This window comes from Bactrocera latifrons, unplaced genomic scaffold (genome assembly GCF_001853355.1).
Source record: "Bactrocera latifrons isolate USDA-ARS-PBARC rearing strain unplaced genomic scaffold, ASM185335v1 scaffold_538, whole genome shotgun sequence".
NCBI classification, from domain to species: domain Eukaryota; kingdom Metazoa; phylum Arthropoda; class Insecta; order Diptera; family Tephritidae; genus Bactrocera; species Bactrocera latifrons.
In genome coordinates, this window is record NW_017537199.1 from 103,266 (window position 1) to 126,947 (window position 23,682).

General features: G+C 34.5%; 2 protein-coding genes and 1 long non-coding RNA gene across 4 annotated transcripts in view; 1 reads left to right on the top strand and 2 right to left on the bottom strand.

Moving 5' to 3' along the window:
* Window positions 1-6,056, top strand: part of LOC108974183 — a 29,925-nt gene extending 23,869 nt beyond the window's left edge. Inside the window, exons 2-3 of the long non-coding RNA XR_001993788.1 lie at window positions 5,658-5,728; window positions 5,876-6,056. This is a non-coding gene — a long non-coding RNA (uncharacterized LOC108974183). The remainder of the gene's footprint in view (window positions 1-5,657; window positions 5,729-5,875) is intronic.
* The window catches only part of LOC108974179 (transforming acidic coiled-coil-containing protein 2), a 32,074-nt gene extending 21,442 nt beyond the window's left edge, over window positions 1-10,632 (bottom strand). The window contains exon 1 of one of the 2 annotated variants that reach the window (XM_018941878.1): window positions 10,334-10,632. In XM_018941878.1, the coding sequence (XP_018797423.1) occupies window positions 10,334-10,471 (138 nt within the window). In that variant the 5' untranslated portion in view covers window positions 10,472-10,632. Of the gene's footprint in view, window positions 1-1,957; window positions 2,301-10,333 lie in introns of those variants that run through there. The other variant, XM_018941879.1, reaches the window with a different exon arrangement.
* Window positions 10,633-17,900: 7,268 nt separating this feature from the next.
* On the bottom strand, window positions 17,901-23,231 carry LOC108974188 (organic cation transporter-like protein; the record flags this gene model as incomplete). Its single annotated transcript, XM_018941892.1, is given in 5 exon segments — window positions 17,901-19,101; window positions 19,174-19,634; window positions 19,700-19,868; window positions 19,939-20,093; window positions 22,027-23,231. Coding segments are annotated over 5 exon segments (2,487 nt in total), but the record flags the coding sequence as incomplete, so codon positions are not given.
* Window positions 23,232-23,682: the final 451 nt, after the last annotated feature.

The following is a 23,682-nucleotide window of genomic DNA, read 5'->3' on the forward strand; positions in this document are numbered from 1 at the left end:
CTACCGTAGTATTAATATAATACTTCGTACTAAACATCTACATCTGATGACAGAAAAATAAGTGGCCGTCTTTGTGCGGTTTGAACTAATACAGCCATAAAAACTGTTCGCGAACGCATTCGCAGAAATTCCCCTAGAAATAATTAGGTCAAGGGACGATCCCCACATGAAAGCCTACCGTCGGTCAACTGTTGGTCAGGCGCAGCAGATGCAATTTCCCGCATCGCTGATCTAATACATGCGTTACTAAATAAAATTAGCTTTATTACAAAATGTATCATAGTTTAATTTTTTTTTCATATTATCCTCTACAGAGCTCGTATCTGGCAATACGATACATCTTTGAAAGGTCATGGTTTGTATGATTAGTTTGGATATTGCGTTCAACAACTATAGACGTGTAAACATGGAGTCCGAAATTTGCGCTACTTTAAAGTTTTCCTTCGTTAAAGACAAATCCGCTAAAGAAACGTTTCGTGAGATTAATGGTGTTTTGGGGGATTACTCTATCACTTCAAACTGCGGAGGAATGGTTTCGACGAATCCGAGTTCGATCCGATCAAATCATGGAAAACATCGAGTTAGACCGGCATGTGGCATCTCGTGACATCGTCCAGAAGATGGGAGTTAGTCACCAAACAATATTAAACCACCTGCAGAAGCCTGAATACACAAAAAAGATTTATGTTTGGGTGCCGCATGATTTGACGCAAAAAAACCTTCTGGACCGAATCAACGCCTGCGATATGTTGTTGAAACGGAACGAACTCAACGGTTGGTGACTGGCGAAAAATGGATCACATACGACAATATCGATCAAAAACGGTCGTGGTCGAAGGCCGCTGAATCGTCCCAAACAATGGCAAGGCCGGGATTGACAGCCAGAAACGTTTTGCTGTGTGTTTTTACGAACAACTGAACCGTTTGAAGGCGATCGACCAGAATTGGCCAACAGGAAGGGTGTAGTGTTCCACCAGGACAACGCCAGACCACACACTCCGTTGATGACTCGTCAGAAGCTACGGGAGCTCGGATGGGAGGTTTTATAGCGTCCACCATATAGCCCGGACATAGCGCCAAGTGATTACCACCTGTTCCTGTCCATGGCGACACCCGAGTCTGTCCGAGTTCTGCGCAAATAAGGAGGTGGGCTTCTACAAGGGGTTGTTCTGAAGTTGCCGTCTAAATGGAAACAGATTATTGAACGAAACAGCTCATATTTGAACTAAATCCGATCACTGTAACACTTTTTATAGAGCATTGAATAAAGAGCAAAAAAGCGGAACGGAGATATTTGACAACCTAATATATGTATAATTGCTTAATTCTGATGTATCCCTTTCATATTTACCGGAACGAAACATATCCTCATTGTAACTTTCTGCATGACACCAGATAGCTTCACAGTAATATAAAGTACTTCTTAATTAATTGACACCCAAGGCTAGAATTCTTAAATTATAAAACATGTTAAACTTTTAAGCTTATGAATTTTATATGTTTTCAAATGAGACTAGGACCAACGTAAAAATTTCTTAAAAATATGAAAACCAGACATCTCTAACTAAATTGAAATAATTATTGGAGATGAGATGAACGTTTTTTAAGTTTCTTTACCCATAGGACTGAATTATTTTTCGATTGATGTTTTAAGAAGTTCCACAAAAATATTTCTTGGATGCCTCACTGCTGAGTGACGAAAATTACCACTCAGATTCTGCCGTTACAACAACAACAACCACTCAGATTCTTGCACTTGCTGAAGATGATAATATTTATTTACTTAAAAACTAACATGGACAATGGCTCTTACTAAAAATATTATCAATTAATATTTTATCAACGCGATACGTTATTTGTTCAGTAATGAAAACTCACTTTCATCAGCAAATAACTTATTAATAACAAAAAAAATGCGAAAACAGAGAAAAATATTGTAATATAGTAAACCTCTTACCTCTTAGCCCTTTAACTTCAGCCACTTAATAAAGTTTTAAGAATTTTTCAGTTTGTTCAGTTTCACATTTAATAGTCCAAAATAAATAGGATTGATTTCCGCTGCAACATATGCACAACATACGTATACTATATACATATGGAATTATATCCACTCTATAAGTTTTCGATCGACGAAATTCGCATATTTAGTTGCACTAAAAGCACACGAACTAGTTCATAGATTTAGCACTTCCCGAAAACCAAAATCAAGCAATGAACGAACACAAAAATGCAAAACTATTAAGCGCAACACAAATTGTAATGTAGTGTAATGCGATGCGATGGTGATACAGCCGACAACATGGTGCAACAACGAATAATCATGTACAACAGCAGGCGAACCGCCAGTCAATGGTTTCTCGAGAGGTGGGAGTGACTTGGTTGTCTTCTGATTATAAGATACCACACAAACACACATATGCGCTATAAAATGCAGAAAAATGAGCATTCAGAAGAATATAGGCAACAGAAGAAATGCGCTGCAATCCAAGACCACGAAGTTGAAGCGCTCTAAAGAGTCAACGTGTAGAGAGTAACACTTGCAGCACTTTCAAGCTACTAAGTGGAGCCGGTGCTAATAAGTGCAGCGCAAACGACATGGGTGCATGTACCTTGGAATGTGCATAAGTGACTGCAATAAAAGACTACGTAAAGCAGACAGGGGTGAACTGCACTATTACAATAATACAACAATATGGGTTGAGTGTTAGGGAGCAAGGAGTGTGGAGGGCTAATTAAATTAAAAATTTAATGTAATATTGTTTGTGTTATGATTTGAATGTAAAATATATGTATGTATATGGCATACGTTTGCTTTTCGCGTTCGTTGGGATGTGAAGGCGCATAACTTTGGAATAAGCGAAACAATAAGGATTGTAAATATATGACATTCATTAATTCTTTCAAAAAACTTATATGGAGCTAACATCTTTCGAAGAAACATGTCCAAAATATGCCAAGAATTATGTATATAATTTATTTCAATGCCTTTATGGATAAATTTTATACCATCATGTCAAAACTGGGTACTAACATCGCTGCTCGGTATAGAAGGTTTTTCATTGAAAATCATCAGCCTGCTTGAAACTACTGGGACTCCAATTCGGGCAAGAAGTCCGGTCACCAAGTTTTTATCAATTAAGTATAAAGTTGGAATAAACGTACTGATGTTATTCTCTTTCTAATTGGTCTACATCCAAGCCCTTTGTATATTTGAACTTTTTCACTGTTAGCAATAAAAACCGTTTTGTAGCTGGTAAATGTATACAATTTGATCGGACAGAATACATTGTTACAATATGTGCATATATAAACACAGTCACACATTCGCCTGTCAAAATGAGCAAGCGCATAGGCACGATAGAGGCGCGCCAACGTCAGAAATTAAATGAAATGAGGTAAAACAAGTAAAAAGAATAGAATTTACACATTGGCATCAGTTGGCTAAATATAGCAGCACCAAACTACAATATCGAGCAGACAAGCGTCGCAGCATTGCATCCTCGTGACAAGCAAGAAATTTCCATTACAAAAAAAAAATAAAATACACACAAAAGTCAACAGAAACATGAAGAGCCAGAGCCAAGAACCAGAGCGAAGCAAATGAGTGAAAGGCTATGTGGAGAAGTCTTTTTGCCGTGGCCCAATACCAGAAGCGTATTTGTAAATGATAAATGCAACAACTTGGGGCTTTCTTGCACACAGAGAACAACTAAAAAACAAAAGCCTAGGCACAGATGTTCAGGAAAAGAGAGCAAGAGATTGAGGGTAGCGGCCGCATGAATGTGCAATTATTACAAAAGTGTGGGCACACGAACTGGAGGCCACTGTTAGTGTCTTTTGTTCTAATTTATACACGGTGCTGCCCACGCAAGCGGGGCGACAAGTTTGAATGTGGCAATAGCCGTGGTGGGGGTGTGGGTTGTAGTGTAGAGAAAGATCACATTGCTGAGAATTGTTGTATTGCAACTGCTACAATGCTCATTGGGTTCTAATGTGTTTATGCACCAATTTTCAAATTTTTATTTCGGTTGATTTGTTCTTATTTGGTTTATTTTTATTTTAAATTCGATACATATACATATGCATATGTATGTATGCGTATGTTTATATGCACAGTAGCAAAACAGTGGTCAATTGAAGGAAACATTTAAAAGGGATATGAAAATTAGCAGGGAAGGGCTAAATTCGGGTGACCAAACCAAATTACAGGGCTCAAAGCCGGAGAAATATTTTCAGGTTTGGCAAAAGTTTATATTAAAAAAATTTTGGGTTTGGACTAAATTGTAGAGTGATTAAGTTTATAATCACCGTTAAACAACATTATGCTTTGGCAAACATATTCACTTCATTTCAGTAAAATATTAAACTTGTTGGCCAACATTTTCAGTTTAAGTTATGCGGAAAGTTGGAAAGTAGTTTATAGTGCGTCAAGAAATTACATTAAGCTTGCTTTAGAGGCTACAAAAAATCGATTTTTTGGGAGAGAAAGTAATAATTGATTAAAGCGAAATTTCTAGAGTTTATAGTTAAACATCATCCGTAAATTTTTTTAATACGAAATCTTTTATATTCTGCCTTTGGTAAGCAATTACCCGATGCATCTGGCATGTGCTTTTGCCGGACGGGCAGGATTTAAGCAAAAAAAAAAAAAATCGATTTTTTGAAGCTTCTAAAGCAAGCTCCCCTTTAATGTTTGGCAATACTCACAGATGATTCCACGCAAATTAATTCACACTCTGACCGACATGTTTGACAGTCCACTAAAATATCGAAAACTATTATGTGGTATATGGAAGTTTGGGCAATTCGTGGACCGATTTCACACGTTCTCGGATTTAAACTTTAATATATCCGTTATTTCGTATGAATTTTCGTAATAACTCACATACGATTTAAAGTAAACCGAAAATTAAATAAATATTTATATATTCATATTTTACTCAGTTTTAATACAAAGGGCACTTTATTATCGTATTCTCTCAATATTTTCGGCATAAAGTTAGCCATGGACACTGGGTTCTACATGTTCGTTATCTCGTATTTAAAATGATTATATATTGGAAGTAGGTGTGATTGTAGTTAGGTTTCGCCCTAATATAACATAAAAATTTCGGTGTAATATTATGCATAATTTTTTCTAAAATTGATCGAGTAGGTACTGATAGCCTATAGGTGAGCAGTGACACGACTAATGTCCAATTTTGATGCAAATATTTCTATCACATTTATTTTGGGAGTTATCGCACGTTGAGTTGTTTTCAGCCTACCCGGTATTTATGAAGTGATCAGCTTTATTATCCAGGTTTATCTATTTCTACTGTTGGAGGTGTCAGAAATTTGGTTGATATAGTTATACGATGTCGGCGGTAACAACAAAACAATAGCTTCCTGGGTAGAAAAGGGATTGTGAAAAACTTTATATTGATGGATATTTCTAAATCAAGGGAGGGAGTTCGCATATATGTATACATACAGGCAAACAGAGGTAAATTGCCTCAGCTCCTCAGGCTAATCAGGTATATACATACATACATATGTCTATACTTTAGAGTAACCGACGCTTTCTTGTGGGGGTTATGAACTTCGTGCAAATTTACTATACCCTGTTAAGTGTTTTCATATAGCTAATAAATCTTACTACCTTTCACCCATTTCAGGTATCAATTCACCTTAGCTAAGGAATTCAAATATACTTAGGCTGAAAAGACAGAAAACTCGGATAGGGGAGGTATGAATTAATTTCTGCATTTATTAGTACAAAATTATACTGAGGTATGAATTAATTTCTGCATTTATTAGTACAAAATTATACTATGTACGTAAATCGAAACACTTTCAAATACTTTTATTAATAATTATTAATATTTATTTTCAGAGAAATGTATGCAATATGCAACGGCATTAATTGGAGTTAGAAAAATTACATTATATAACAATATACTCACGCCTCTTAAAAATGTATTGTAATCAATTATATTGCAATTAATTAAAAGTGACCTTTGAGTGTAAAAATAAATATAATTAGTTCAATGCACAATCAACGTAACTATGGATATTTAGAGCAAGTATGTATATGTATGTAAAAGCTAGCTTAAATTTGTAATTTTTACTTAAATTCGGTTGTTAAAGTTTTCTTTTTGCTCAAATATTTTTGAACATTAACGGTGGGATTTTAATTCAATTACTTTGGTACATGCTTTTTATTTTATTTAGCAACAAGTGACAGAAATGTCCAAGTTGCCATTTCATAACCTCCCGATGAACACCTTAATGCCTAATTATAATATGAATGCGTCATGTGCGTGAAAGTCGGAACTTTTGCTTTTTCTTTTTAGGCTTTTCTTGTTTTTGACTGCCTCTACAACTTTTAAACCACGTTAACACAACAGATTTTATAAAAAAATATTGCGACAGTTGTCTTCAAATTTAAATTGAAATCTATGCAGATGTTTGATTTTAATTTTCATAATTGACGAATAATTTTTATTTCAAATAAGAAACCGCTTTATTATTGTTGATTTCTTAGAACGAACTTATTATTTTTAATTCACATTTATGTGCGCGATCAGTTGATTATTTGAGATTGCGCTTTTGCCTTGACAATTTTTCGTATTACGAGGTAGCTGACTACCTTTTTTTAATTTAGTAAACAAAATATTTGTTAATGATCTATTATTTACACATGATCTGCCATATAGATAACGTATTCATGCACAGATAGCCAGTATAAGAACTTTTTTTTTTTTTTCAAATTTGCTTCAGTGGCTGTTTGATTATTTGGGTTTGCTGCGGATGCGTAGACCAATCGAAACAGTGGTTATATCTTATAATTCGAATTGGAAGACATTTATTCACTTAGTACAGTGCATATTTCCGTACATTTCCCACCAATTTATTTTATTTATTGTGCCAATGGCCAGCTTAAAAACATTACAATAACACATCAGGAGGTACCTTAGAATTTTGCTTCCCACTTAAATTTCCCATAGCTCCTTTTTATTGAACAATATTTATCAATATTTTTAACATTTACGGAAATATATTTAAAATTGCCTTATATTAGAAAAGGCATATATGATATTTATTTCAAAAAGAATAATACTAATTTTATCATGGCACACACTAGCGGTTTTAATTATTATTTTTTTGTTTCAAAATTGAAAATTCAGATAGCACTGTTTGCAATTTGGCGAATAACCGTTTCCGTCAAAACTTACAACCAACTGGCAAAAAATGTAAAATAGCAAAAAAGTTCAACGACAGAAGCAACTCAATAACGATTATAAGAAAACAAAAAAAAAAATCATATTACTCAAACATACAAAAGTTTTACGTGCTATATAGTAGAAAAAGAAAAGCGAAAATATTGCTGCGCTTTTACTGCCAGCAGCACGAGCTTGATCGGGTGGACGATCGGATAGACGGGCAGGCAGACAGACAGAAAGTTTGATGGGTGGCATGGCTGGCTGCGGTGTTATTGGACGCCGAAAAGCGTTAATAAAAGCAAAACAATCAGTAAGAGCATCGGCGATCATGACGTTGTAGATCACTCATACTATGCTTTCATTCTGCACAAAATTTCATGGAGTCGCATTGCTCGTGGTTTAGACACAAAAGTAGCATTTCACTTCCCGTATGGGCTGACTACGTTCAGAACGCTTCGCTCCATTGTGTCCACAACTCTCCCGGCCAACATTCGATATTTTGTGTATAAACAAGTAAAAAAGCTCGATAGCTTAGTGGAAGCACATACGAAAATGGACTGCCTATTAAAAAGGCATTTGCAGCGTCGCCAGCGCTACCGCAACTTATGGTGTCATATATAGCAAAGAAAATAAAAAAAAATAATTGCGAATACATATGACTATGAGCGAACTGTTTGTATTTTTATGGCCCAGCGGTCCGACTTCCCATTTGCTAAAAAGAATTGCAATAAATTCCACAATAGGAAAAAATTACCAGTCAAAATAGCATTTCGTTTAAGAAAGTAATACGTACATAGGCACGCTCATATTGTACCAAAAGGGGTTTTCCAATAGGGATGATATGTGTTCTAAGTAAGTCTAAGTCGTTCGGCCATTTTTAATGCCATGATCTGTAATATTTTTCATAGTATTCAGTAATGTTTACAATGTTGGAAAGATATACGCCAGGCAACGTTTTCAAATTATATATTTTATTATCAAAATAATCGAATAAATTGCAACTTTTCGTGCGTTTTAGCATTTTATGGTCGTAGTAATCGTTCACCTGTGCAAAATTGAGTTCATCAAATTCGTTTCTGACAAAGAAGTCATGGAGGCCATTTGAATGATGTTATATGCAGAATTTATTTGTATCGATTGTTTTTCACATTAAATACAAAATAATTGAATTTCCTTAACAATTAGTTTGTTTGTTTTTGAAAACAGATCAAATCAATCTTATTGGAAACCCCTGTTTTTGTATACACATGAATAATTCAAAACCAAATAAAAAAATTTCGTAGAACTGAATAAACAAATATAATGTCTAATAAAACTCGGTCGCGTCCAACTCGTCGTCGAAAACTGCAAGTGAAATGAGGTTGGCAGAACTTTAAAGTTACAAAATTATAATATAATTGAATATGATCAACATCTGCATACAGTTTTTTCAGTCAATACATATGTATAACAGCTTAATCCAATTTTAAGCAAAAAAGTACTTTCATATGATTTTATTATGTTATATCCCCAAATTAGAAATATTTGTCTGATAAAGATAGCTAATTAGGCTAGCGCAATGACAAATAGTTTCCTTACTTGAATAGTGGCATAACTCAAAAAAATCGACAACCGTTTAAAGTTTTCAATTATCTCTTACTTTGAAAATATAGGAAAATACCAAAAATTTATTGAATAAAAGCTGAGCGTTCTTATCTCGCAGTTTATGTTTCTATGCATCAATATGCAATTTGTACACAATATGGATAATGACATTGCGCATAGTTCTGCATGCTCAACGTAAAAATTGTTTTTTTTTTTTTCAGTTATGACACTATTCATGCAAATTAATGCTATGTGCATATATTCAAAATTAATGTCCTACTACTGATTCATGCTGCAACAAAATTAATATTTATTATATCATGATATTCTTTCCACTTTTTTAAGCCATAAATTCGTTCCGAAATCGGCCATTTTGAATTTCTATTCATACCAGAAAAAGGGTCCGCTTTAATTTGATTGTCTTCTCTTTTGACATGATATGTCAAATTTCTTTTTACGCGTAATCTGAATAGTTTATTTGGCAGTGACAACGAGCAATATATTTGTTGAACAAGAACATCGTAGAAGCACAAAAGCTAGGACTATGTAATTGGAATGTATCCGGATTCATAACCATAAACTATTTTGAGATCATTATACACAGTTCAAACTTATTTTATTGTATTTTAAATTATAATGAACATTGATTATATATTTAAAATCGCCTACACCTCGGTCAGGTGGAATACATTCAATGGATGGAGCCTTATTAAGACCTTCTCAGCTCTTAAGACACACAGGGAGTGGATCACAAGTTACGTAGCCCTGTGTTGCCAAAGCACTTCTGTGACCTTAGCCTCTTCGGCTGTGGAACTTGCACCTAGTTCGCCTTCTGGGCCATACCAGTTAAGAAGAATAATGAAGTCCTTTCGCAGAAATCACCCCTGCAGTTATCTGCTTGGACCAAAACTGTCTCCTAGGAACATCTAGGGGCCATTCCTCAGAAACAACAGTTGAAGGGAAAAGAATGACATCTGGATGTATTGACGTGCATAATAGTATACACATAGTTGGGAGATTTATAAAAGCCCTTAGTTACCTCGTTTTTTACATATATTTAATAAATTGAGCTTGCAAACTGTAATATTTCATATTATGAAAATAAGCATACAAATCTTTAAACTAAGCAGTACTAATTGAATTATTGGATGAGATTTAGGATATCATCCTCCGATTTCGGAAGATTAAAGTTATTTATAAGCGTATTACATAGCTGTGTAGAGCAGAATTAGTGATGTGTTAGTATATATTAAAGTAAAAAATATAAGTGTAAAATTGGTTATAAATATTTTAAATATAATTTTTTTTTTAACTTTAAATACAAATAACTCAATAAAGATAAGTCAGTGGTTATATATATATATTTGCTTGATCTGGACCCCCTCTATCCGTACATACCCATTTTAATATAAATATAACCACTAGTTATTGAAAAATTCTTATGTAGTAATGTTTTTAACTCCTGGAAAATCTGAACACTTGTTAGAAAATGATTTTATTTTATAGGAGGTACACTATTTCAAACACGTTGATTGTTGGCTTACCAAATTGCTTTCATTGTTGGAATTCAATTCCTTTAATACCGCACGATTAACTGCATTGCAATTCAACAACTTTGGCGCTTCTGTAGAGCGGTCACCATAATTAGCGGTTCGCGCTTCTTTGTTTTCAAAGCATTCCATTTGACTATTTTTCGGTAACAAAGCAAATTAGGAAGCAATAACTATATTTTTAATGACCTTTATTTATTAGTTCAATTCTGGAAAAACTTGTGGGACAAAATATAAATGTATATTTGCAGAAATGCACAAAATAATATTCAGTTGGACTCACTTTATACAGATTCCCGTTTTAATTTGATTTTAGCGAATACAAACAATTGCAGCTAACTTCACGAGTAATTCGGGTTGTTGCCAATGCAATTATTATGCCTCAAAGCAAAACAATATTATTTGAAACTATTTACCACTGCAATTAAATTATTTAATACATTTCATACTTACATATATAAATAAGTAACTAAATAAATAAATAATGATTTGTAAACAGTTAAAATGGTCTAGAATTCTATAGTAATGGGTAATGCTTAAAGCAAAATAGTAATTAAAATCGTCGACATTCTGTTTTTGTTTTGAGCGCCATCTATGAGTGGAAACTTTATTATATCAGAGAGCGTAAATTTATAACAGAGAACGTTTATCGTAGAGAAGGTTCACGTTTCAAATATCGTAACTTTTCGAAAAGATCGGCAGTCTCACTACAGAAAAATTATAAGCGTATTTCACCACGAAAATAGCAGAATTGAGCATTTTCGGTGTTAATTTAGAAATAATGCTAATTCAGAGAACTTAAAACATGTTTTAAAACATGTTGTGCCGAAAGAAAATAACAAACGATCGCCGATTGTTACCGCTTCCCTTGCCGCWGTAACAGCTTCGCCAACAAACTAGCGTAAATATGTATACATATGTATGAGCTTGCATACATATCGACGTTGATTTTTGCGAGCCACGGAAAAATATTATAGAATTGACAAACATTATAAATCGACAAAAGCTACGTTGCCACTTTTCTCAATTATTTCTTATAACAAACACCAGAAAGATGTTCAATTTATGATTTGTTAGCTTTTGCCATCGTCGCGAAAAGACGCTTGTTGGCAAAGGCATGCTCGGGGTGATGTTACGGCGTCTGTTTTTATGAATGAAGCGAGGTCGCCTGTAGAATTTGCGCCTGCGTTTATGAATGAAATCGTTCTTGTTGTAAAATTTACTACATTGGGGCTTCGCCAATTCGGCTGCCAGTTGTTGTTCTTGTAGAACAATRTTTMAATTTTTTGTTGGTGACATATTCACAYGTGTACGCATATGTATGTTTGTATGCTTGKGCATATTTGTTCGGAAGTGTATTCAAATATATCTACATATAAGTATATATGAATGTATGAACATGCAGATCAATGCAGCAGAGATGTAAACGTCAATCTTGGACATGCTAATGCGAAGCGTGTAGTGTCAGGTACCAAGTATTCCATTAACGAAGGTCTGAATTTTCATATTTTCGATGAACTGCACGAATGCATCCGCAGAAAAAAACCTCCTAATCACTGTACAAATCTCTTACAGATACACATTGGTTTTCTGGCGGCGATTTTGCTACTCRTTTTGGCTGATCTGCTTCCTGTGCTTACCACCATACCACCTTTCTAATGCACTCATCAACGAATTTGGAAAGGTTTGTAATATGTACATATGTTTGTAAAAACAAGGAACGGAACAGTGGAACCTCATCAAAGGATGGAGGTTTTATTTAGGCAGAAGCTGTTGAAATAATTGGCCGATTTAATTGTAGCTCGCGGATACGATCTTTCAATTCAATTCTTTCGTCTCCTACTTGTGCCGCTAGTTGCATTGACATCTGCGACAATTCAGCCAAAGTCACGTTTGTGTTCATAACCTTTGATGAAAATTGAGCCTCTTCCTTCCCTTCATCTTTGTTATTTCTTCATCAAATTCTAATTGAAACACATATTCGTCAACACTAATTTTTTCCGCTTCCATGGTCTCTCGCAAACATGTTTGTAATTCGGCTTTAATACCGTTAGTTACTAAGTCACGYTACTCCAGCTCCTTTTTCAGTTGTGAAAGTTCCAGTTCGTTAAATTTATTTCACAATCCCATTTCGGACACCAATTGGAACGGATTTCTCAATAAATCTCGAATAATCCTTTTAACTCACTCTTGAGTTTGATTTCTGGATTGTTGAATGAATGTCCCAATTGAATGCCTTTATATTTATCTTTTTCTTAATCAAACAACTTAACGATTATTACTCGAAGTTTGAGTTTACAGCTTCTTTCTTATAGCGCTTTACTAAGCATTATGTGTGGAATACAATGCTCGCGACAGACTGCAAACGACATCTGTCAAATATTAAAATACACACGTTCTTATCGACGGACCTATTTTGACAGCTGCACGACTACACGACGACAGGCCGRCAGTTGTCGTTCTCGCTAACKTCAATTTAATCCTATATTTGCCAACGAAGTAGGACGATAGTAGTTGACAGTAGAATGGAAGGTAGAGAGATGAGGTAGAGTGGTGATGCCACCAATATGTAAAATGTAAAATTACTCAGAGCTCTGACAAACCTGACGTTATTTTACAAATTAAAGCATAAAATAGCTCTGTTACATCATTTATAATAGCAATTGATAATTTAAAACAAACAAATTTACAAATTTACTTATTTTTTGCTTAAAAATTTCACTTTGAACAAAATATTAAAATTTCATTGAAGTGCAAGGCATTAGTATGGCCACAACGAAATTGTGTACATGCAAACTGGAGAGCTGTGTTGTTTTGTGTACATGCCGGCCATTGTTATGTTGCTGCCCTCTCACAAACGTTCTTGAAGTAGGATTCACAACGCCATTTTCAGTTCACTGTCGTGCTGCTGCAGTCTGTCGCTAGCATTGTGTTCCACACATCATAGTTAATTTATTCAAGACTGCAGCAACTGAAGCAAAATGAAAAGAAACGAAAGCAAAATCATAAGGTATCACAAACAAGAAGGCCAGTCGCCAAGTAAGCGTTACCTAAAAAGTAACAAAGTAAGGGAAATTAGCAATTTCCCCCTGCATCTAAGTGGTTCGACTTTTTTTTTTTTAATTTGCGCTATTAATGCAACGAAAAACTGGATATTGTCATGACTTTTCTTCGGCCGGGTCTGTCGACTCATATGTTGTTCTATTGATCGAAAGAGGGTTACATAGCCGAAATAATAATATTTTATCGGATAAAAGCCGGACAATTCCAACGTCTACTTTTAAACCTTTCTAAATGTCAAAGTCCGTGGAAAGAGCATTTTCAAAACATCTTCTCGCACAAAATTTTTCATATAGAATATTCGTTTGTAGTTTGTGGTAATGCTCAAAACAAATAATAATACACTTTTTTTTATAAAAACTAATTGGACAGGCAATTTTCAAGTACTTTTTGCAAGTTTTATTAAAAAAATATTGCTCTTTTACAGAATTTAGTTTCTTTTTGAAATACATACATACATATATTCTTCGAATATTTAACATTTCAACTTCCCATGCCTATACATCCATACACATGTGTGCACAGACAAATGCATTTATGTACTTAGAGAGCATATTACTATCAATTACATATGTCGCCTAATACATGGTTTTGTTGCTGTAATATTTTTAAAGTAAAAACCGTTAAAGTTTTCAGACAAATTTTACTTAATTACTACAAATTAATAGTATTTAAAAGTTTATTTGGTTGCTTAGGCATTTCACCTGTCTTTTATTATTTGCGATATTTATTGTTTAGTAAATTAAACTGATTGAACTTATATTTTGTTAACCTAAATTTACTATTCTTTATTTTAAGGAACTCTCTAACTGTTTAGCAGCGCCATTTGTATTTCATTTCTAAACTGATTTATTTAGCATTCAAATTTAATTGACTGTTTAGAAACATTTTTGAGATTCTAGTTTCTAAATTTCTTAAATATGCAAACAATTTATGTATGTATATAATATTTAGTACTTACATATGTACCTACTTATATCATATTTCATTTAAGCAAGAAAATAGTTAAAATGAGTTTCAAAAACATTTTCATACATTTTGTGGGCATTCATATTCATAATATTGGAAACCGAATGCTTCGATGAGGCTTTCTGCCGTTACAACAACAACAACATGAGGCTTTTGTTTGGTCCCACAACAAAAGGTTGTAATCGGAGCGGATCCGGATTTATATTAGCCAAAGACTGCCGCTCGACCGCTGTGAAGTTTTTTCGGCCGCTGTTTAAATTTTTGGTTTTTTATGTAATAAGGGTATAACAAAGTGGAAGGGAATGTATGCTTTAACGTTATTACTGCTCATAAATATTATATTAAAAAGCATACATACTACATATTTTTCTAATAAAAAAAAAAAATCTTTAATTTAAATTACCGTTATAATTAATAATTTTTGTATACAATTTTGAAAACAGTTTTGATTTCTTATTTTCAGAATATTTTCACAAATCTTCAATTATTCTAGAATTTCTTCGTGACAACTGGAGCTGGAGTTAAAAAAAAAACTTCTATCAGCCAAATTAACTGAAATATGGCATGGAAATTCTTTAAATATCTCTCTGTCATATGAAGCAATAAAACATAGAAAAATGGAAATTTGTAATATTTTTAAAATTAATTCGAGAAATTAAAAAAATTAGTGAACTAATAGCTGAGATAGCGACATTTGTACTAATCAGTAATCCATCATTGTTTTATTTTTCAGATGATCTGAAATGTAGAAATCATAGCGATGAGGACACGGCCTTTTCCCCCTCTACTTCAACGACGCGTAACTCAATGAATTACTTTTTAAATTAATTTACACTTCAATTACAAATAAACAAATGATAAAAATGAGTAACAAAATATCAAATGATTTAAAAAACACTTGGAATTCGGGCTTTTGATTATAATATTTTGAACAAAACTATTTTCTGCTATTTGAAAGGTTAAGAATACACTTCGGATTTCACTACTTTATTACAGTAAATATATATAGCACTGTGATTGTTTTTAAACTGGTTAGTCCGGTCAAATAGTACATACTAGGCCGTATTTACAGTTGAAAGCCCCAGGCTTAAAAGTTAGTACTTGTTTTCAACATTTCGTACTGTAAAAATAATCTGATTCCAATTTTAATGTTAAATTGTGAGCCATTCGTTTTGGTCTTGTTTTTTGTTTTTGTTTTCAAACTTTTTTTTACATAATATTTGTACTTTTGTTTAGATCGCTGAAGCTTGATGTGCATTGAATAATTATGTATATATATGTATGTACATATATTTCACATAGTGCGAGGCAAATAGGTCCAGCAAAAAGTTATAATGTAGTATATCCATATGTATATGTTTATAATGTGAATATTTCGACTTCGAAAAAAAATTATTATTATTTTTTAATTTATTTGTCTGAAACTTAACTCCAACCTTGATGTGAAGAAATTCCGGAATGATAGATATCTATCAATACAATAGAAGAAAGACTACACACTTGAGATGACTTATGTTGCCCATTTTTTCTAACTTTATCAGTTCAAATCAAATTATCAAATTATTGATGGGGAATATTAGATAAAAAGCTATACAGTCAAATAAGCTGTCTATTAATTGTTTTTTGTAATTGCTTTCCTTTCGTTCATGACGTCACGAACCATGTTGTTTTTATACCCTGAACCACCATGTCCGTCTGTCTGTATATATACGAACTAGTCCCTTAGTTTTTAATATATCGTTTTGAAATTTGCAAACGTCATTTTCTGTCCAAGAAGCTGCTCATTTGTCAGAGCTGCCAATATCGGACCACTATAACATATATCTGCCATACAAACTGAACGAACGGAATCAAGTTCTTGTATGGAAAACTTTCACATTTCACAATGTATTTTCACAAAAGTTGACACAGATTATTTTTTAAATCAACAATGTAATCTCCGAAGAAATTGTTTAGATCGGATTACTATAGTATATAATTGCCATACAAACTGAATGATCGGAATCAAATGCTTGCATGGGAAACTTCCTCATTTGACGATATATTTTCACGAAATTGGGTATGAGTTATTGTTTATAGAAATAATGTAATATCAGAAGAAATTGTTCAGATCGGCTTACTATAGCATATAGCTGCCATACAAGCCGAACGATCGGAATCAAGGGCTTGTATGGGAAAATGTAAGATAACAATGTAATCTTCAAAAAAATTGTTCCGAACGGATTACTATAGCATATAGCTTCCATACAAACTGAACACATAGTTGCTAACAGAAATTGACCTGTGAAGGATATTTAGCTTCGGTGCAACCGAAGTTAACGTTTTTTCTTGTTGTGTCAAAGGAACTTCATAAAAGTAGCGCTATGAAATTGTCGTTATCTTTCTTTAGATTAGATCTTGGTTAAATGTGAATTGGGAAAATAATAAAAACTGTGTGCCAACATTTTTCACTGTGCTGAGTTGTGGTGAGAAAATTAAAAAAATAATTAAGATCTACACTGATATTTGGACATTCTAAGAACATTTTCAATATTATTATCAAGTTTTTTGTATTTTATTTGTAAACCTACAAATCGGCATTTGGACTTGATTAAAGATTTATTAGAATTTTATTATTGAAATTAACTCACACACATACATATGCACATGTAAATGTGTATTTGAGAGTTAATTTGTATATTTTTTGCGTTGTAAACACTGTTATTTTTTATAACAACTTATCCATCGCTTTGACAGCAGATATTCTATGAGTATGTCCTTTCACAAGCTGTTCAAGCTGAGTTTATGCATTTAAGGCGTGCTTTTCAGTTAAGCTTTAGCTTCTCTGGTGAACTAATTTGGGCGTAGTATTTAGTTTTTGAAAATATAATATTTATGTATTTAAAAATCTTTTCAAAAAAGTTAACAATTCAAAAACACAGTTTGTGGGAAATAATTTCATTTCAATTCCCTAAACTTGGTATATACATAATTATATTATTATAATATAAGTAATAGACTAATAGCATAAATTTGTATCTCTTATTCTCGTTATATGGTTTCACAGATAGTTAATTAATTTATTTATATTCGTAAATATTATTACATTAGGGTGGCCCTTAAAAAGTCAAATGAATTAGTTTTTCATAACTATGACTAATTTCTCCAAGAGTCGATGTTATGAATTATAAATATTTTTTAAATTTTTAATCTTAAATGCCGGATTGAGATAAGGTAAAACCAAAAATAGGTTTGAAAATCAAAAGTAGATAATTAAATATATTTAGGTTTATCAAATACCGGATCAGAAATTCAATTTAAAAAAAATATAGAAATTCTTTTAGAAAATTTATATTTTTCGCGTTTCCGTATTTCCTGTTCTACCATTTTCGTTATCTTTTGTAAAGGGAAACTTATTATTAAAAAATATCAACATATTTTAGCTATTTTGTCTAATATATAATTTTAATAATAATAGCTTTTAATTAAAAACAAAAATATTTATTACACAAATTTATAAATTAAAGAATAGTTTTCTAATTTTTAAGCCCAGAATTAAAAAAATTTATTTTCCTAAAAAATATTATCTCTATTTTTAGCTCAGATGTTAAAACTTTTAATCCCAACATTGGAATCAAAAATAGAAATTCTAATTATTAATAAATTTTTTTAGTTACAAAATTCGCAACCCTGCTTGAGACACACCCTAACAATCTCCAATCAAAAAAAATTATATATTTGACTTAGATTATAATGGTATCTATGTGACCTTTAAAGACTTTCCCTCTCTGTTTAAGTACCACCCTAATATATATTACATATATATCTGTTCACTACTTACATTATATATATAATATTTTTATATTATATAAATATTTTTGCTTATAGCTTTATCTCATTCCTCTTGAACTATAACTGTGTTTAATAATTATGACTTTTTAAGGAAACTATTTAACAACGAAAAAATGTGTGAACAGAATTATAACATACGACGCAATCGTGGTCTCATAAACGAGTGTGTTCGATTTTCTACCTATGCAATGGTTAAAAAAAATTTGTTCGAAATAAAATTTGTTATATTTACTACTTATATAGTCTAATTGTATGTGAAGCGAACCTCTGTCGACCATGTGAAATTATGCGACGAAGCGTTGTGCGTTACAATCCCGTACACAGCATAACAACTTTCATAAGCGACATAATTTACGAAATTACATCGCCGATTAATGGCCATTTATTGGTATTGTAGATTGTGTGTTAAACGGGTGGACTGTCTTCGTGATGTTTCGTCGTCCAAACACCGGGCACCATTGGCGGTGGTAAATTAGAGTTGGGTGCTGCCAGTTTCGTAATATTTGTAAATATTGGATTGTTGAGTGTCGGTCCCGTTGTGAAGCCTTTATTATCGACGCCATCCACCTGTGTAGCGGTCGCTCGATTGCTGCCGCCAAGCGCTTCCTTACTTATTGTACGTGGACTTGTAATGAGAGCGGTTAAAACACCACCAACAATTGCGAGTGATGCGAATGCTGTTTGCGGCACCATCATACCAAAGATCACAGTAGCGCCGATAAATGGCGCACCCAGTAGCCAGAAACGTGCCCAACATATCGCCGAGAATGCGGTGATCTTGCGCTTCTCCTCACTTACTAACTCAACGGTGCAGGTGGTGAGTATGGAGAGTGTGGTGGAGATGGCCATTTTCGAGATCATAGCCGAGAGCATGAGCAGCGCAACACGTGCATCGAACGGTACTAAATGTTGGCGGAAGAAAAGAGCAAATATGTGATTTAAAAAGTTCCATTTGCATAACAAGGCTAACTTACAGTCTGTTGGTACCAGCCAACCGAGATACGCAATCAGTCCGGCTACTACATTGAACAGACCGGTCCACAACCACTTGCGCGTAGTCTTCAATATCAGGAAGAGCCCAATGAAAGTGCCGACTATCTCACTCAAGCCCGCCACAGCTGTGTTTACTTCGAGATGCTCGCGACTGAACGAACGAATGTTCAGCAACATGCCGTAGTACACGACAATGTAAAGGGACCACGCCAAGTGTACACAGATCAAATTGCGTACGACATTTTCACCCTTCCATATTGACCACCAGCCCGGTGGTGGCGGTGAGTCCATAGCGGTTTGCGCCTGCAATTGCAGCTGCTGATCGATATCGTGCGGAAGCCCATAACGAGTGCCGTTCATCTCCACACATTGCAGGAGAATATTTTTAGCGTCTGTCACACGACCACGCTGTATCATCCAGCGCGGTGAATCGGGAATCCAACTATCATATAAAATGTATATAAAGTATTGTACGACATTCAAAGCGTTCGACAGGCTTCAACTTACCGCCACAAGTATATGAGTATCACAGTGGGCCATGAGATGGCCATATAGAGATGCGACCAGCTGGAGAAGAAACTCGCCACTCCGGGCAGTAGTATAACACCTATTGACCAGAATTGTTCGAAGAGTGTCGAAACGCAAGTCTTATAAACGCCACCCGTTATATCGGCCACTGTAGAAATGAGTCAACGTTAAAGTGATATTGAGCAACCTGTAAGATTCTTGTTAAAATTATGACTTACTTATTATACCGCCAGCCGTGTACATTTGCGCACAGCATACTGCAGACAAGCAGCGGAAGAAAACGTGTAATTCGTATGAGGCAACTAGTCCCGTGAGATTGCCACAGAATATCTGCGTAATCATGCCGAAGAGCATCACATTACGTGGACTGAAGCTGTGGCGAAAACAGTTAGTTAGATTTATCATGTAAGTATTGTTAAACTTAACATTATTAGTGTTTAATATTTAGTATGTATGATCGTAAAAGTTAATGCCGCTAAGTCAGGTTAGGGTGGTTATAACTATACTATAAACAGTGTAGCTCGTTAAATTCTTTTGATTTAGATTTGGTGGCGGTCGTTAAGTTCATTCGGGTTTCTTCAATACATACTTTATTTGTTGTTGTCCAAGACACTTACTAATTGAAATCGTGGGTTAGAAGTTGTAAATGCAATATACTGACGCGAGTAATTTGGAAGGTATCATAAATAGTTGAACAAATTTTGTTGTCCGTTGACTAGTAAACACTTCTCACCAAAACTTTATAAACATCTTTAAATTTACAAACATCTATATTTCATTCAAAAGTGATAACAAAACTTTTATAGCTATTTATTATGTGATTTTGATTCAGGTTTTGTAGATGACATACGAAATTGACTATGACACATTGGTCTTTGTAACTAAGCTTTCCTTTCTTTGCAACTAAGCTTTCCTCAGAACCTAAACTAACCTTAAAATTCTCACAATTCATGAGTTGGAAACACAACTACCATCTCTGAACGGGAACGTAAAGCGCCAAATAACAATCAAGAGACCTACAATGCTTGATATGACATTTCAGCTGAACATTTTCAATTTTGACAACAAGGTACAATTGAAATTTGGTGCTGAAGACAAACGAAACATAATAATGATTATTAAATAAAAAAAATTCAAACGCTACTGAAAGTTTGCGATAAGGTAACGGAGGTGTTGACCTCTTAAACGTCGTGAAAGATCGAAATGTAGAACTGGGGTGCGAAATAATGATACTTGTATATATTTCGAGTCATTCGCACATTTGTTAGCAATGTAGAAAAAATTTAATCTCTGTATCAGACTTTTGAGGGCTTTTGGGTTTTCAGCAGGTATTTTAATAGTTACTGTTTCGAATTATATTCTCAGATTCAAGATTGTTCTTAGATTCAAGATTCAACATTTCTATCTTAGAAAAAAAGTTTGCTTGTGTCTGTTCTTTTGTACCCTAAAGGGTTATGTTTCCCAGTTGCGGATTCAGATTGGAGAAAGGGTGCAAATTTCAATTTATAATTGTGATTTTTTGCCAATGTGATATTCTTGCTGGCAGAAGCAAAAGTCAAAAGACAACGAGTTACCGGCTACTGCATTGGAAAAGTTGAAGAACTGCGATGTAGGGCTGTACCCCATAATACGACGAATGCGTGCTCTGAATGCTTGACACATCGCTGGATATAAACGTGGCTGAGGACGAACATACTTCAAGATAGATTGATCGGCCTGGCGTTGTTGCACACGTATCATGACATTTAAGTCACTACAGAAAAAGTTCTCGAAAGATTCTCAAAATTTGGGTCACATCGTTACACGAACTGACTGCAATATTATACATTGCAACAAATTATGTCAACCACACGTTCACGATTTATAATGTGTTTTTCAATTTAGTAGGATCTGTTATTAGAAGGTCCATTTTTTCCACCATGGTATTAAACTAGGTGTTTCCCAAACCCAACTGTCGAAAGTATTTGGAGCTTCTGAGAATTTCCTTCGTGGCTTCTCTGCTTTTACGAAACTAATGTTGAGTAATATTGTCTTTAGCACAGTTTTGTTGGCAGTTTCGGAAATGATGGTATTATTTGGGCATGGCTTATTGTTTAACTGTGACTTCACTTAATCTAACCTAAACATATATTAATCTGCCACATATATTTTTGCCTAAAAAGGCTTTACTGTAAGGAAACTTTTAATTAATTTTATAGATGAATTTTCAATAAAATGTATCCATAACAATGAATAAGGCCACCCTTTGAGCTTAAAAGTAATGAGGCAACAAAAACTTATGAATTAATTAAAATGAGACCACTTACTATTTGAGCAGATGATTCGCCAATATGCCGCCGGTGAGAACGCCAAACAAATGGAAGAATTGTGTTACTGACACCAGGATGTCACGCGAGCATACCAAATCGTATTGGGTCACTACCGAATGGTACTCGGCCCTATGCTCGAACTGCTGGCATGGGATAATGTTCATATTTCGCGAAGTCGGTTCCTCCCATACGCGCGGTTCCAGTTCGGGTCGTTCATAACGGTAATAGTGATGCGCATGCTCTTGTGCATCCTGGTATATATTACAAAAATCTATACTAAATTCTTGATCTTCCACCTCCTCCTTTTGCGGATGTGAGACCTTTATCCACAGTGTGTCGTTTTGTGCGCCCACCGTATTTGGCGGTTTACAAAAGAATTCACCATGTCGCGGTGCGGGCGCTGTGAATATTATACAAGCCATAAACCACGAGGATGGTATCTTACACAAGAAGATCAGTAATACAGTACGTAATTGCCAGCGTCCCCATTCTCCGGTTATGCGTCCAACAGCATCGACTTTCGTCTTCATTTTCGGGCAATGTTCCGGTCGTTCGCCTTCGATGCTGGAGAAGAAGTCTTTTGGATATAAATTATATTGATGTGTATGTGTGGGCGTTTGGTTGTAGTGATAATTGCTATACAGTGTCGCTGTGGTGGGTGTGGAATAACTGTTATCGTTCGATTCGCTATAGTTATCGCTGTCCGTATTATTCGCGTTGTTCTCCAAATCGATTATGCTCTCTTCAGTATGACAGCTGCCATCAATTGTTGTCGATGTGGTGGTGGTTATAGTCACCGTATTACTATCAAATAACTGTAAAGATGCTACCGAACTGCGACGACGACATTCACTGGCCGGTGTGCCGTAAATACTCGGTCCCGATGAGGTGGGCGAAGCTGATGGCGCAAGTGCGTCCAGATAAAGCTTGTTAGCTGAAAGTTGCTCTCTCGAGGCGGCTATAATGTTAGTTGAGCTGTAAACGCTGTGGTTGTGATTGGGATTGTGACTGAGTGTGGCTGTGGAACATTGGTGGGTCGGTGAGTTTGCGGTGGTATCGAGGGCTGTGTAGTTGTGCTGGTGTGCTTTCGCTGATATGTGGTTAGGTACGGTGTTATTATTATTGTTGTTGCTGTTATTATTATTCGCTTCTGTTGGTTTGGTATTGTCTTTGTTGCTGGTGGGCAACAACGGCGATTCGGCCTAAAAGTAAAAGAAAGAGGCGTTTAAATTGCAGCTGGACATCAAGTAAAAAAAAGTATGAGAGTAAAGTATGAGTATAAAAAAATCGATTTTTGTTGACAAAATTGTTTTAAGCTCTCAGTTCAATTGGAAATGAACAAAATTTTTCAGAACTCCTCTCACCAAGAAAAATTATATGTCGGTTTAGCGAATTTGTGTGCCCACGGTGGGTCGTCATGATTGATAATGACTATGAGGTTTAAAAATTTTTGCGAGTTTTTAGAACTAACTAAAAACGTGGGGTTAGTTTTTACTATTATTTTTGTACTCTTAAAACATGTTGCACAGTTCACCTAACAGTTGTTTGTAACTTCTAAAATTAATCTGGATAGATTAGATTAATTTAGATGGATCAATTAAACACATCGATGAATGAGGGATGATCGATAATTTAAAATTTGGTGATGATACT